Here is a 16,839-nt window from a genome sequence, read left to right on the forward strand (position 1 = left end):
ACCACAGTGAAATAATGTCATATGGAATTAAATGTGATGATAATCCAAACCCTGGTTCCTCATTATACAGAGACAGGTTACCTGCTGTATTGGGTTTGAACCAAGTCATCAGTGTCAAACTAAGAAGAACGATAACCCTTAATAAGACTTAACAACCCTGGAGAGTCCTTACTTAGGGTTGTATGAGAGGAAGAACGGAACATAATGAGAAAAACAGATATGATGTGTTGTTTGTCTACTTGCGGTGACATCCTTACTCTTGTACATCATTGCACAATAAAATGCTCGGGGACATTATCTGCAGGACATAAGCTTTCCCCATCACAGAGGAAGTAATGATCATTACTATATCTCCCACACTCAAACAGCTCCTCTGAGGCTGGTGTGAATGGGCCTAGATGCAAAGCTAACATGGTGGTGCAAGAAAGCAGTACTACTTTAATTTCATGCCTCTCAGCGGTAGAGATGCGTGGTGTTCCTAGAACAAGAAACACAGGACGTACAAATCTACCAGTCCACTTATTTTCAGCCTGTCATTCCCACCTACACATGCTCATAAATCTATGTTTAAATAAGCCCACGTTGAAACATTAAAACAAAAGCACATTTTCACACTCGTGCTCACAGGCACACTAAGACATACCTCAGTTATCAGCTAATGAAGGAAATCAGAGGAAGATTCCTTAAAATTGTGAATTTGACCGTCTAACTGTATAGTATTTTGTACCTATTTTTGTGTCCATTATTACAATATGGTTACTAGTGCAATGATGATGTGAATGCCTGCATGCCGTATACGACAGCATTATGTTTTATACAAAGTAGATGGCAGATATCATCTTTAAAGCCTTATCTTTTGACAGCACCTGTCTCCACCTCTCAACAATAACACACCAGAGAAGCTCTCAATCACTACCTCGCTAATCAGAGGCAGCATTAATGTAGCATCTCCCCAGGGTTTTCCTGGTATCAGCCTCTTATCACTGCACTTTGAGAGGCAGATGCACATGTTCTGCTTCACTCAGTGGAAGGATTACTCTGCAGATGTGTGGGGGAAGGAAGAAGATTGAGAGATACTATAGAGTGCCTGAGGTTTTTCCTTTCTTTTCTTAAAAAAAAACTGACAAACTATCCACAAAGGATGACAGAGCTGTTGTCGATCTCTCGACTAGATATTATGTTGGTACCACTCCTCAACTGGTAGTCTTCCACTAAATCCAGCAACTTCAGAAGGAAAAAGCTAATTCCTTATTTTACCTCTCGCTTTCCTTTCTTTTTCTGCCTCTCTCCACAGGGATGTGTTACAACCGAGTGGTTCTCTAATGATCTCCGAGTGAGAGGCAGAGAGTCATCCGTGAGCATGCACATGGTCACACACACAGACAGACACTTATCTTGGTATCCTCAGGGATAATTGGGGAAGAGTTCCCCTAGCCCACTGATTCTGAGCATCCTGCTGCCACCATTAAAGCATGGAGCTGTGACTGTGAAGCTACATTTAGTGTACTGGTACCCTTACTGTGCATGTGAAATGCATGTGCACGAGTCTGAGGGAAGGAAAAGAGGGAGTTAGGTGGGGTAGACTTGACAGGTGTTTTAAGGGAGGAAGTGCAGCAGACAGCTTGTCAGTTGGATTGAAAGTCTGTGTGTGTGTGTGTGTGTGTGTGTGTGTGTGTGTGTGTGTGTGTGTGTGTGTGTGTGTGTGTGTGTGTGTGTGTGTGTGTGTGTGTGTGTGTGTGTGTGTGTGTGTGTGTGTGTGTGTGTGTGTGTGTGTGTGTGTGTGTGTGTGTGTGTGTGTGTGTGTGTGTGTGTGTGTGTGTGTGTGTGTGTGTGTGTGTAAGATACAGGAAAAATGTGAAAGAGATAGAAAACCAAGGAATATTCATATTTCGTGAAATTCGTTTTAGATTACTAAAAAAATGCACAACAAAATGATATGAGACAGAATATGGAAATTCCTTCATTGATAAACATACACAAAATATTGCCTAAGACCCTCCTAATTGGCCCATATCCTTAGTCTCTAGAAATAATTCCTTGGATTTCCAGTGAGATAAGAGAGGTCCTGGTTGGAATACATTAAACGATTTAAGAAAGAGGATTGCTGAGTTATAAAACTAAATCAGGGAAAATATATCTATATTGTTAAGTTACTACCAGAGCTTCTCTCCGAGTTTCACATGAGGAGTACATTTCCTTTTACCTCACAACAGATAAGTAGAGATCACCTTGAGATGGAGTCAGTGGGATGTAAAGTAAGATGGCCAGTGGCCCCTTTGCTCTGCCTGATAGGACCACACAACAACAAATAACTTTACTGTCCATCTGTAAAAGCCAATCCTGTTCTGGCCAAACTCCTTACCATACACTTAAAAAATAAAAAAAGCCTTTCCTTAATGTCAGAAAATGAGACACTGCCACTGAAGTCCAACCCGAAAACCCTGGTGCTGCCCTGAAGTACATGAAGACATACATACCCACACAGTACATAAACACACACGGACACATAGATCTTTCTGCTTCATATGCTTTAATGTGATGAGTCTATTCTATATAAAGGACTTTGGGTGTATCTCCAAACTTAAAAGTGCTTTTTAAATGAATGAGAATTAAATGTTCTACCACATCAAAATAGATTTCTCCAAAATGTGATATTTTTTAACTGAAGAAATGCAATCCAGTTGGCTGGTGATGACAGCGTACCAAACATGGACTTGAGGTTTTGGAAAACCCCTCTTCAATTACTCACTCAGCTTTTTAAATGAGTCAAGCCAATAACTTATCCCCCCAGATATTCTCTTGGGCTACAAAATCCCTGAGTCCCAGTCTCTACAGCTAATGCCAAGGTATTACACTGCAGCCCGTGTGTACTGCACTCTGCCAATGGCGTCAACTCAAACATTTCCAAGCAAACAACGGTGAAAACCCTTCCACAGCGTCGGGGGGGGGAACAACACCTGCTTGTGTAAATCCCCTCAAAGCCACTGCTTTATCTCCACAGCACAGCTATAGAATGCTGAATCATAAAATGCTCTTAAGGAATTACAGAGGACACCATGATAGTGTGTCTGCTTCTTAGTCATATCAGTATACCGCGCTGTAACATGAGCTTTTTAACTAAGGAGGCCTGTCACTGTGAAACCTCTCACCTTAATAAGCTCAGGTGTTTGAATATTTAGTGACACTACTTCAAATATAACTTCCATATTACTAGCTTTAGCGTGACTTTAAGAATGCTCCAATTAGTTTATTTACAATTTAGTGGGAAAAGAAAGTTCTAATTTGTCTGAAAGTTTGATTATTGGTTTGCTTTTGTGTGCTAACGCAATCTTGCACACTTCAGTTGTTCTACGGGCTGCTACTTATCAGATTAATTATTTAGATCAAGAAAAGAAGGCTTTTTGGTCACTTATGAGCAATTTCCCAGCATGATAACAAGCTCCAACACAGATGGTTGAGTAATACAATAATAATTTTAAACTGAGCATTAGAAACTCCAAGCTTTGTGTAATTATTAGAAGTTTGTAAGAATTTTTACAAGCAATAATCTTACTTACATCTGTCTGAGAAAGACTCCTCCGCATTGTCCATTTCCAATTACTGTGAACAAAAATAAGGAAGAGATTATGATTATTTAAACATGAAATAAACACAGCCAGTGAAGTCATCAAATAGTCATGAATTCTGTGTGAAGATCCTAATAATCTGTGCATTTCAACATAGTTATCAAATTACCTTTGTACCCTGTTAATCTTAACATCACAGCATCACGTCAGACATGACTCCATACTTGGAAAAACATCACATCATTGTTTAAAGTTTTTCATCTTTGTGTGCAGGCATATCTGTAAGTGTACGCTCCGTGTTTATAGCGGTGTGTGTGAGACAATGTCTGCTTAATCACAACATCTGTTGCTGTCACCGCTCTTGGATATAAACATCATCAATCACCAGAGGAAGTGACATTATTTACTACAGCCCTATTTGTTACATTATTGAAAATACTTTATCATGGTGCGATCGAATCAAGAGCAGCATGCCATGAAAGGCATGCTCTCGGGTTAATGATTGCATTATAAAAATAATCATCCAACTTATTTCAATAAAGTGAAGACCTTTATTAGAAGTGCTGTCTAAATTACACCAATATGATGAATGTGTCAGTTAGATTAAAGATTTAAGTATCAAGATTGATGTTATAACGTGGCTGTTTTTAGAAGCCACACACTGCTGCATGTTGTCTCTCAAGCCATCTTTCCGTTATCTAACACGCTGAGTCATAGTTGCAGCTCAATGAAGATTTGGAAAGTGATGGATATTAAGTGTAGAGGAAGTAAAAACAGAAGGACTCTTCCCTGTATCTTTAATCTTCAGGGCGTAGGGAGCAACATGGTGCTTGACACTTTTACATTCCTGTGCAGGGAAGATATGGGCAAATGTATTAACGGTAGGGATGCTGTCTCTCATCACTGTAACATTTAAATGATTTGTCAATAATAGTGTTGACTGTGTTAAATCACCCTTGCAGATGTCCAGTTGTTCTTCCCAATTGTAAAACCCTCCCATTTAATGTCAAAGGAATCAGCCTCATTACCAGTGTTCAAGTAATATTCAAGTGTTTTTCCAAACCATTAAAATGTTTTACTGTACGTGTTATTAAGCGGTCTAGCATCTTGAAATCAAGGTGCATTTATTCTACATTCACACCATTTAACACCTGCTGCTTTTAAAGTCAGCAACCTTCCTGCAAACATTTTAGTTGTCTTTGTAGTTCAAACTTTGTAGTTCATTTTCCAATCAATAATGTTGTTGACCTGTTAACCTCATTAAACTAGTAGGGAGACCAGGGACAGTTGCAACACTTTTTGGAATGACCCCAATAAGTAAAAAACCATTTACAATAGGATAGCCATTGTGCTATATTATACATTATCAATATGTCAGCTACTGAAAGAATGTTTTTTTTTTAAACTCAACTGTTACAACTGTCCTTGTGTACAGGGACAGTTGTAGCACATGCCAGGCACGGTTGTAACATGTTAATAACGGTTACCTTTTTTCACACTACATGACAAAAAATAGGGAAAGCTGTCAAATTCTAAGGCAACAAGATTTGAATGGGGTTTCACACATCCATCAAAAAATGAACAGAACTTAAAACAGAACACCAGAATTAAAAAGATTCACAGTTGTGGCAGGTGTAAAAGTAACTTCCATCTGTGCAGTCCTTGTGTGCCCAGGCTTTACAGGAGCAACACTGCAGCCAGATCTCCTTGGACCTGGAGTAGCTCTCCAGGCACACAATGCAGTATTGGGCCTCATCTTCATCAGATGAGTCCTGCATCTTCTGCTTCTTGTTGGGTTTTTTTTTGGTTTCAGAAATTGATTTTTGTCTTCGCTTTAGACTTCTTTGTGTTAGATCTTTTTTTCTCAGCCTCGAGTAGATTTTGTATAGGAGTGTCTGTGAGGACAGCGGTTTCTCTTGTTTTTCTCCCCTTTGTGGTCTGCTTCCTTGGTCCAGCTTTTGGATGTGGGTGGATGGACATGGGTGAGAAAATATTTCACTTGTCTGTTCACTATAATAGGCCTCAATATATTTGATCACTTACTTTTCTTTTGTTCAGTGTATATATAGCCTATTCTACCTTAATTATGTAGACCTACCTCCTTTGAGCTGAGACCATAATATAAATCAGCTGCCTCCATCAGGTAGTCTCTCAAAAGCATCTCCTGCTCTGTTGTCGAGAACACCTTCTTTGGTGTCCAGTAGCCTACTCTTGGGGGTGTTTGTGATCCCTGACTCTCCAACCTCAGCCTCTTTGTATGGAACCGGTACAGGGTGACATGGCATATATCCAGGGACTTTGCCACTTCCCTGAATGATTTGCCCTTCTCAACTTCATTTGAGGCCCTCTGCAGCAGAGCAAGTGGCACTCCACTGACTGACTGACTGACTGACTGACTGACTCTCACACACACACACACACACACACACACACACACACACACACACACACACACACACACACACACACACACACACACACACACACACACACACAATTTTATTCTGTTTATTTTTACAGGGACAATACACACCAATCAACAATACTTGAATGAACAATTGATCATTCAAGCAAATGAGCCATCATTGTAAATGTGCCATGTTACAACCGTCCCAGGACCACCAGTCTTGCTTTCACCCCCTGTGAACCTGCCTGATTGCTAGCTTGACCCATATTTAGCTAGTTATATTTGTAGCTTACAAAACAGTGATTCTAATAATACTAGTTTGGATTCCTAGACATTTGAACTCAACACATATCATTTTAGTTAATATTTTACCTCAGAAACACACTTTTGCTGATATCTTACGCGAGAAATTCAAACGTGGCTCCCTTTTTTCTCAGCGATCTTACCATCTAACTGCGCATGTGCAGAGTGAGTGTCATCACTCTAGCTTGTTTGTGATTGGAGATATTGAAGGTGTTACAACCGACCCGTGTTGCAGGATTGTTGCTTTATCGATTATGTTTGTTTTTTTTAAAGCATAATAGTACCTAATAATGGCACATTTCAAAAAGCTTTAATACTAAAGTTTTTGTTTTTTCAGTGTTTGTCTTGGTGGTATCCCCTTTGTTTTAAGAATGGTCTGATCTGCTATTATACATGATCGTCTTTATCATTAGTGTGTGAGGTTTCAGTAGATGTTGCAAAATGCATTACATAGTTTGTTCGGTAAATAGAAATGTAGTCTGTTCATTTTATTAAGTTAGCATAGCCTGAGTTAGCTGTTTAGTTGACCTGATTTTGTTGGCTTCATTTTCTTTCCGATGTAACTACTAGCAACAGTGGCTTTGCAGCTATGTTGCCATTGGATAGTTGACACTTCCTATTCTTTTTGCCAAAAATACCAAAGCAGAAATTGTCACATATGCATACAATGCATACAGAGTTAAGGCTGTTATGACAGTGTTGCGACATGCTTTACGGCATGCGAGGGACTGCTTTACTTCAGAGTAAGCCCGCGAGTTGTGTTGTTGCTGCCTACTGTAATGTCTTGACTTACTGTACAATAAACCTGAGTCGTGAAAGATACTCGATCATTCTACATGGTGTCAGAAGTGACCGGTGAGTCACAGGAATTAAACAAGACAAAGTAGAGGAATATAGACGGCGGAATGGCCAAGTTTAATCCCCCAGCGAACTTTTCGTTTGATACGCCGATTGAATGGCCAGAATGGAGGCAACGCTTTGAGCGGTACAGACTCGCTACTAAACTCGACAAAGATGACGGGAGAGTGCAGGTGAGCTGCCTGATTTATGCCATGGGCAACGAGGCAGAAAACATATTCAAGTCTTTCACTTTTGCCGAAGAAGATGACGGCGATGACTTTGCCGTTGTGGTGGGAAAGTTCAACGAGTACTTTTTCCCAAGGAGGAACGTTATCCACGAGAGGGCATGTTTCCACCAGCGGGTCCAGCGGCCAGGGGAGAAGGCAGAGGGTTTCATCTGAGCCCTGTATGATCTAGGCCTATCTGAACACTGTGAGTTTGGCGTAAGCCGAGGTGAGAATATCCGCGACCGAATTGTTGTCGGGATACGAGACAGAGAGCTCTCGCGCAGGCTGCAGCTGACGGCGGACCTAACACTAGCACTGACGATACGGACCGTCAGGCAGTCCGAGGAGGTCGCAGCACAAGTGAGTCTGCAGGAAGACACAGTGGGATCAGTACAGGAGGTGAGATTCAAAGAAGAAAAAAAAACCTCAACAACATCAAGGCAAGTCAAAAGACAGAAAATGGGGGGGGAAGTAGGGATGACCCGATCACCTTCTTTTGCTCCCGATCCGATTCCGATCATTTGATTTTGACAATCTGCCGATACCGATTTTTCCCAATCCGATCTTTATGCAATGCATTAAGAAAAGGAAAAAAGCATTCAAGTTGTCCCTTAAGGTTATTTTTTTATTGAAATGACCCATTCTATCCAACATGGATAGCTTCACAGCAGCATTGGATCAAAAACGAAATAACCATGTAAACAAATTGAGTGCAGTAACAAAACAAAAATAACTATTGGAAAGAGGTAGCTTGACTAGCTTCACAAGTTCACATTCAGTCACAAATAATAAAATACAAATTTGGCTTAGTGCAGAATTCTAGCCTTAAGACTAACTAGTCTAGTATTAATGCAATGAACAACAGCAGCTTAACATAACATGTTAACATAACATGAATAAACAAAGTATTATATTTCCATCTTACTGGAGTAACACAATTCAAATATAAAATGTAAACAAAAACATGGATATAAAATTGCAAAGCACTGTTTTTTTTTGTTTTTTTAAATCAAGGGACGGTCAGCTCTTGAATGTGAGCTGCACTCTTACTTCTTACTCACTCTCACTCTTCACAATTAAGTGGAGGTCTTTTTTAAGGAAAATCAGCATCTCTACCCTGTCAGGTGAGAGCCGGTTCCTTTTCTCATCAAGGACGTTGGACACTGCACTAAAGAGTCTCTCACTGTCCACAGAGGTGCAGGGGGCACAGAGAAACCTGGTTGCAACAGCAGCCAGTGAGGGGAACCGTGAAGCATTATCTTTCCAGTAGTGTAGAGGATTGCTTTTCCTAGGGCTGGTTTTCTCTGAGAGATAGGTCTGTACCTGGACATCAGCTGATGTACTCACGGACCGGGCCTCTAGCTGATTCTCTTCCAAGATCTTGTCCAAGACGCTGCCCAGGCTGCTGCTTGCTTCTTGGCGTGGTGTCTTGCGCATAGGCTCTGATGCCTCTGGCTCTTCACTGGCAGCCCTCTCTATCTTCGCCACCTCCAGGATGAGGTTATCCGTGGCAAACCTCAGATTGTCTGACTTTGTGAAGAATCTGAAAATAGATAAATGTAACAATTACCCACAACAAAGAAAAACATAAGACAAGACACCACACAGCACAACAGTTAAGTCAGGCAACTGCCTTACTTCTATAAAAATCTAACAGACCTAAATTTAAAAGGAAAGAAAAATAGAAATTGGCTTGAATAATGAATACTGGTGGTTGGTTTGATATACATAATTCATAACGTAATAGATACGATTATAATAGCATTCAAATGGTACATTAATTTACTGTACTTGCCTGTCTTTGTATCTTGGATCCACTAGAGTGGCAATGCTGTACAGTGGCTCCTCCTCTACCTCAGCAAAGCGGGTCTCCACTGCCTCTAGGAGCGTGCTCTTCATTGTTCTGACCCCCTGGTCAGTGGTCTTCTCCCGAGAGAGTACACGTTTGAGGGCTGTTTGAATGAATTAAATTAATGGATGAATGGTTTATTTAGAATATAAAATAATTATAGTAAAATAAAAACATTTCTATTCTTTTATTTAAAAATATAGAAAATTATTATTATTATTATAATAACTACCTGTTATTGCAGGGATGACATCAGCTGCAGATGCAGTGGGATTGCTCACATCCCTCGTGAGTTCCTCAAATGGAGCTAACACCTCAGCTGTCTTCTCCATCAGGGTCCACTGGTTGGCTGTCAGTGTGGCTGGCAGGCTGTAGTCAGCTGCATACACAGAGAGAGCCCGCTTTTGCTCCAGGATGCTCTGCAGCATGTAGAGGCTGCTGTTCCATCTCACTTGCACGTCCTGCTGTAGACGCTTGACATCCATCTTCAGATCCTTCTGGATATCTTCCAGCCGGGAATAGGCCAACGGGGAATGTTTGAAATGTCCAACAATTTTCCTCGCAGTGGCCAGTGCTTCTATGACGCTGCGCTGAGACAGCAGACCCTCATGCACAGCAAGTTGGAGCGTGTGTGCGACACAGCCCACACTCTTTATGTCACGGTAGAGCAAAGGAAGCAGGACCCAAATGCAGATTAAACTGATATACCTTTATTTCAAGGATAATGAAATAGAACTTGGACAGACAGAACACTCACCGGTGAACACAGTCAACAACAAAAGACGAACCGACAAAGACAGACAGAAAAACCAGAACTTAAATACACACAAGACTAATCACACAAACAAGACACAGGTGAGGAGGGAGGAGAAAACACAGGGGCCACAGGTGAACACAATCGGATAATCAGACACGACAGGGAACCACAGACAGATCCAAACAAGACAAAACACAACGCAGACAGAAAACCAAAAACAGATCTAGACAAGACAAAACACCACAAAGACAGATCGTGACAGTACCCCCCCCTCAAGGGAAGGATCCCAGACGTCAAAAACACAAAAGTCCAAAACCTCAAGCAGGGTGGGTGGAGGGGGTCCGGAGGAGGGACGTATCACTAGGCCACCAGGGTGGGTGGAGGGGGTCAGGAGGACGGGACTGAGCTGACCGCCCAGAGGTACAGCAGAGGACCAGGAAGGGATCTCGGGCGGACGGCCCGGGGGCAAGGCAGAGTTCAAAAAGGGGGATTCGGGCGGACGGCCCGGGGGCAAGGCAGAGTCTAAGGTGGGGGACTCGGGCGGCCGAGCATGATGGCGAAGGCAGCGGCAGGAAGAGTCAGGGGGCCGGGCTTGAGGACGAGGGCAGCGGCAGGAAGAGTCAGGGGGCCGGGATCGCGGGCGAAGACCACGGCTCACAGAGGGCCGGGATCGAGGGCGAAGACCGCGGCTCTCAGGGGGCCGGGCTCGAGGGCGAAGACCACGGCTCACAGAGGGCCGGGCTCAAGGGCGAAGACCGCGGCTCTCAGGGGGCCGGGCTCGAGGGCGAAGACCAGAGAGCTCCGGAGGCCGGGCAGGAAGGCGCTGACGGGCCAGCGCCGGAGGCCGGGCAGGACCCGGTGTCGGCCGGACAGGAACCGGAGCTGGTGGGACAGGCCTCGGCAGGATCCCCCACGGAAGAGGACCAGGACACAGGATTGGCAGGACCCCCGGCGAGACAGAGGATGGCGGGGCCTCCAACGGAACAGGACAAGGGGTTGGCAGGACCCCCGGCAGGAGAGTAGACGGCGGGACCTCCAACGGGACAGGACAAGGGGTTGGCAGGACCCCCGGCAGGAGAGTAGACGGCGGGACCTCCAACGGGACAGGACAAGGGGTTGGCAGGACCCCCGGCAAGAGAGTAGTCGGCGGGACCTCCAACGGGACTGGACATGGAGCCGGCAGAACCTCCATCGGCACAGGACGTAGGGTTGGCAGGACCCCCGGCAGGAGAGTAGTCGGCGGGACCCCCAACGGGACAGGACATAGGATTGGCAGGACCCCCGGCAGGAGAGTAGTCGGCGGGACCTCCAACGGGACTGGACATAGGATTGGCAGGACCCCCGGTAGGAGAGTAGTCGGCGGGACCCCCAACGGGACAGAACATGGAGTTGGCAGGAGCCCTAGCGGAACCTCCAACGGCACTTCAGTAGGGACTTGAGTTGGGACTGGAGAGGGAACTCGAGAGGGGACTCGAGAGGGGATTTGAGAGGGAACTCGAGAGGTGACTCGAGAGGGGACTTGAGAGGAAACTGGAGAGGGGACTCGAGAGGGAACTTGAGATGAGACTAGAGTTGGGATTTGAGAAGGGACTAGGGAAGGGACTAAAGGAGGGACTGGAGATGGGACTAGAGGAGAGACTTGAGAAAGGACTTGAGAAAGGACTAGAGAAGGGACTAGAGAAGTGACCTGAGGAGGTACTAGAGGAGGAACTAGAGAAGGGAACTCGAGAGGGGACTCGAGGAGGGACTAAAGGAGGGACTCGAGAGGGGACTGGAGGGGTGACTCGAGAGGGAACTTGAGATGGGACTGGAGAGGGGACTCGAGAGGGGACTCGAGAGGGAACTGGAGAGGGGACTGGAGAGGAGACTGGAGAGGGAACTGGAGATGGGACTAGAGAAGTGACCTGAGGAGGGACTAGGGAAGGGACTAGAGAAGGGACTTGGGAAGGGACTAGAGGGGGAACTCGAGAAGAGACTAGAGAGGGGACCAGAGATGGGACTATGGCAGCTGGGGCAAGAGCTGGGTCTGGAACCATGGCTGCGGGGGCCGGAATTGAAGCCAGAATCATGGCTGTAAGGTCCGGTTCTGGAGCCAGAAACATGGCTGAATGGGCCGGCTCTGGAGCCGGAATTGAAGCCAGAATCATGGCTGTAAGGTCCGGTTCTGAAGCCGGAAACATGGCTGTAAGGTCCGGTTCTGGAGCCGGAAACATGGCTGTAAGGTCCGGTTCTGGAGCCGGAAACATGGCTGTAAGGTCCGGTTCTGGAGCCGAATCCATGGCTGCTGGGGCCAGAACTGGGTCTGGAACCATGGCTGTGTGGGCTGGTTCTGGAGCCGGAAACATGGCTGAATGGGCCGGCTCTGGAGCCGGAATTGAAGCCAGAATCATGGCTGTAAGGTCCGGTTCTGAAGCCGGAAACATGGCTGTATGGTCTGGTTCTGGAGCCGAATCCATGGCTGCTGGGGCCAGAACTGGGTCTGGAACCATGGCTGTGTGGGCCGGTTCTGTAGCCGGAACCATGGCTGCTCGGGCTGCTAGCCTGGCCTTGCGACGACTCCTCTTACCAGCCGCCTGAATACTCCGTGGACCTCCATAAGCCAGAGTTCCAGAGGACGGCTCCTGGACAGGAGCAGGAACTGGGGGAAAAAAGCAGAGGTTGACTCCAGACGGAACACACCGAGACGTATGGTGTCAGGTAGGGAATTGGGAGGCAGGGGGCTAGCATGCCTGGAGCTAGCAGGCCGGGAAAGAGGTTTGACCTCAAAGCTGCCCAAAAAGTCCTCCACCCACTCGGGGAGCAACTCCCTCAACCAGGGCCTTGAGGTTACCTCCTGGCGTGCCGCAGAAATAAATGAATGCCTCTCTTCAGTACTGGAGGCATATCTAAAGTCATTCCTCAAGCATGTTAAATTGTACTTCACCTCGTACAAACTGTCTGCTGGGTCCATTCTTGGTCGGTTCGTTCTGTCACGGTAGAGCGAAGGAAGCAGGACCCAAATGCAGATTAAACTGATATACCTTTATTTCAAGGATAATGAAATAGAACGTGGACAGACAGAACACTCACCGGTGAACACAGTCAACAACAAAAGACGAACCGACAAAGACAGACAGAAAAACCAGAACTTAAATACACACAAGACTAATCACACAAACAAGACACAGGTGAGGAGGGAGGAGAAAACACAGGGGCCACAGGTGAACACAATCGGGTAATCAGACACGACAGGGAACCACAGACAGATCCAAACAAGACAAAACACAACGCAGACAGAAAACCAAAAACAGATCTGGACAAGACAAAACACCACAAAGACAGATCGTGACACTTTACTTCCAAATCATCCATGGCTTTCACCATATTTTGCGCGTTGTCCCGCAAAATGACATGGACCCGTGGCTTATCTATTCCCCAACTGTTAAGCATCCCCTCGATCGCCTCTCTCACACGATCTGCTGTGTGAGATCCGCAAAAGTTCTGAGCTTGCAAGGTCGCATGTTGCAAATTAAACTGGGAGTCGATCCACTGTGCAGTGAAGCTAAGGAGTGACATTGGACACACAGAAGAACTCCATATGTCTGTGGTAAATCCGAAAGCAGGCACGTCTGTTAACAGGGCTTGCAGGTGACCACGAAGCTTGTTGTGAAGGGCAGGCAGAGCTTTCTCTTTAAAGTAGTGATGAGAAGGCAACTCATAACGTGGCTCCAAGTGCTCCATGAGACGGCGAAACCCCACGTTCTCCACCACAGATAACGGCTAGTCATCCAACGCGATGAATTCAGCTATCTTGGCTGTTATTTTGTTGGCATTTTCACTGTTCTGGGGAAGTTTCTCTTTCCTTTTAAACGTCTCTGAAAGTGTTGGTTGTTTCAGTGCCGTTACCTGAGTGGCCGCTTTGTACTCGTCGTGTTCTTGGTGGTGTTTGTTTCTCAGGTGGCGTATTATATTGGTCGTGTTGAACGTAGCTCTGTTCTTTCCACCACGCGGAACCTCCGCCTTGCAAACATTGCATCTGGCTGTTACACTGCCTTCGCTTTCAATTTTAAAATACTTCCAAACTCCTGACATATTCTCTGTCCCGACTCCGGAGTCACCAGCTGAACGTAGCCTCTCGTTAGCTTACTGCTACTATTAGACACTGCGCCATGCCCACTCTGTTGCCAGATTTGAGAGAAATAAGCAACCAGATCTTGGTTGCTTATTTCTCTCAAATCTGGCAACAGAGTGCCCAAAAGAAACAACACATACATGATGTTGTGTAATTATAAACCAAAACTAAGGCCTCAGGATGACTTTAAGACGTGAACATGGTCATTTTAGTTTTGTAACATTAAATAAAATAATTTATTATAAAAAAAAATCCCCGATCTTTTGAAAATCACGTGATCGGCTCCGATCCCCGATCACGTGATCGGATCGGGACATCCCTAGGGGGAAGTGAAAGGAAATGTGGTAAATGTGGGAAATCACAGCATAGCAAGGAAGAAGGGTGTCCTGCAGCTAAAGTTACATGCCACAAGTGCAATAAAATAAGACATTGGGCCAGAGTGTGCCGAAACAGCACTAGATCAGTGAATGAGGTCACAGGGACTGTACAGGCTGAGCAGACCCATTATTTCTTAGGCTCAGTGTGCAGTGCAGATGAGAAAGAGCAGTGGACAGTTCAGCTCCAGGTGGATTCTACTCCAATGGCATTTCAAATTGACACAGGAGCTGATGTCAGCGTCTTATGTGAGGATGCATTTCACACACTCACTCCACCAAAAACACTGAAACCAGCTGACATCCCATTAGACAGCCCAGGAGGTGAACTGTTGTGTCTGGGACGCTTTAATGCTACAGTTAGTTACATGGGAAAGAACTACCTATTTGAAGCATATAGTCCGTGGCCAGAGTGTCAATAACCTACTCAGCCGGGATTTGTCAGTGGAGATGAACCTGGTGAGGCGTGTTGATGAAGTGAAATTCACTACCAGTGAACACCTTCAAGCCTATGGTGAGCAAAGCACACTAAAAACTGAACCTGTTAAAATCCAATGAAATCAAATCAAGTTTTATTTATATAGCAGATTTATAAACGATTTTTGGTCGAGCCAAAGTGCTGTACATATAATAAAAATAGCCTACAGTAGAGACACTTTACAGCAAATACAACAGCACAGATTGTTCAGAATATCAGTATGAGAAAAACGACACCCTCTATCCTTAGACCCTCACATCGTACAAGGAAAAACTTCCAGAGAAAACCCACAGTTTAAGGGGAAAAAATGGGAGAAACCTCAGGGAGAGCAACAGAGGAGGGATCCCTCTCCCAGGATGGTTGAGCCCCAATTAAAGGATGGGGCTCAACCATATGCAGTGCATACAGCACGTCGTGTGCCCTTCCCAATGTTACAGATGGTAAAAGAGGAACTGCAGAGGATGGAGAAGAACGGTGTCATCGAGAAGGTAACACAGCCAACTGAATGGTGTGCTCCTATGGTGCCCGTTCTAAAGAAAACCACAGGCAAAGCCAGGATCTACACGTGGACCTGAAAAGACTAAATGAGTCAGTAAAAAGAGAGCGCTACATCTTACCTACCTCTGATGAAATAACTGCAAAGCTAAGTGGTGCACTCTCTCGACGCTGCAAGTGGGTTCTGGAAAATCCCACTGCACCCAGTCAGCTGTAAATTAACAACCTTTATAACACCGTTTAGCAGGTACTGTTTCAAAAGGTTACCTTTCGGGATTTCCAGAGATCTTCCAGCGGAAAATGCTAGAAACTCTGCAGGGGCTGGAAGGCGTTGAAGTCTTCATGGACGATATCCTGGTCTATGGGACATCAGCAGGCTTAAAACTTAATAAAGATAAATGCTCCCTCAGACAAAGCCAGCTACGCTTTCTGGGACATCTCATCGACCAGTCAGGAGTCAGGCCCGACCCTGATAAAGTTGAAGCCATACATCAGCTGGCTCCACCAGGAAATGTCCATGAGCTGAAAAGAGTCCTGGGCATGGTGAACTACCTGGGTAGGTACGTTCCAAACCTTTCCACAATAGGTCAACCACTGTACGAGCTTCTGAAGAGCAGGAACATCTGGACCTGGGGTCACTCACAGCAGTCAGCTTTTGAGAACATTAAGACAATGCTGACCACGGCACCTGTTCTTGTCTTCTATGATGTGGCTAAAGCCACAGCGGTGTCTGCTGATGCCAGTAGCTATGGCCTGGGGGGGGTCCTCCTCCAGCTCCATGAAGAGGAGTGGAAGCCAGTAGCCTACTGTTCGAGGCGTCTCACAGAAGCGGAGACACACTACGCCCATAGAAAATGAGTGCTTGGCTAGCGTATGGGCCTGTGAGAAGTTTGACAAGTATCTATGTGGCTTGGATCAGTTCAGGCTGGAGACCGACCACAAACCATTAGTGCCACTGATCAACAAACAAAGCCTAGATAACGTCCCCTTGAGAAGATGTCAGCGTCTACTAATGAGGCTCATGAGGTACAAACCTTTAGCAGAGCATGTGCCTGGGAAGACCCTTGTTGTCGCCGACACACTGTCCCGAAGCCCACAGACACACACAAAGGAAGAGACTGACACTCAAGAAGATGTGGCATGCTACACTGAACAAAAATATAAATGCAACACTTTTGTTTTTGCTCCCATTTTTCATGAGATGAACTCAAAGATCTAAAACATTTATACACAAAATAACCATTTCTCTCAAATATTGTTCACAAATCTGAAAAAATCTGTGATAGTGAGCACTTCTCCTTTGCCGAGATAATCCATCCCACCTCACAGGTGTAGCATATCAAGATGCTGATTAGACAGCATGATTATTGCACAGGTGTGCCTTAGGCTGGCCACAATAAAAGGCCACTCTGAAACGTGCAGTTTTGCTTTA

At 45.3% G+C, this 16,839-nt stretch overlaps 1 protein-coding gene across 1 annotated transcript; it reads left to right on the top strand.

Moving 5' to 3' along the window:
- The first annotated feature begins 14,290 nt into the window (after positions 1-14,290).
- On the top strand, positions 14,291-16,500 carry LOC117536814 (transposon Tf2-1 polyprotein). Its single transcript, XM_034201854.1, has one exon. The coding sequence runs from the start codon at positions 15,708-15,710 to the stop codon at positions 16,263-16,265; it is 558 nt and encodes a 185-aa protein (XP_034057745.1). The 5' UTR covers positions 14,291-15,707; the 3' UTR covers positions 16,266-16,500.
- Positions 16,501-16,839: the final 339 nt, after the last annotated feature.

This window comes from Gymnodraco acuticeps, unplaced genomic scaffold (assembly GCF_902827175.1).
Source record: "Gymnodraco acuticeps unplaced genomic scaffold, fGymAcu1.1, whole genome shotgun sequence".
NCBI classification, from domain to species: Eukaryota; Metazoa; Chordata; class Actinopteri; order Perciformes; family Bathydraconidae; genus Gymnodraco; species Gymnodraco acuticeps.

Bases quoted from the DNA above. Each gene is read 5' to 3' on its own strand.
- LOC117536814 (XM_034201854.1), top strand. From the start codon at position 15,708: ATGCTAGAAACTCTGCAGGGGCTGGAAGGCGTTGAAGTCTTCATGGAC.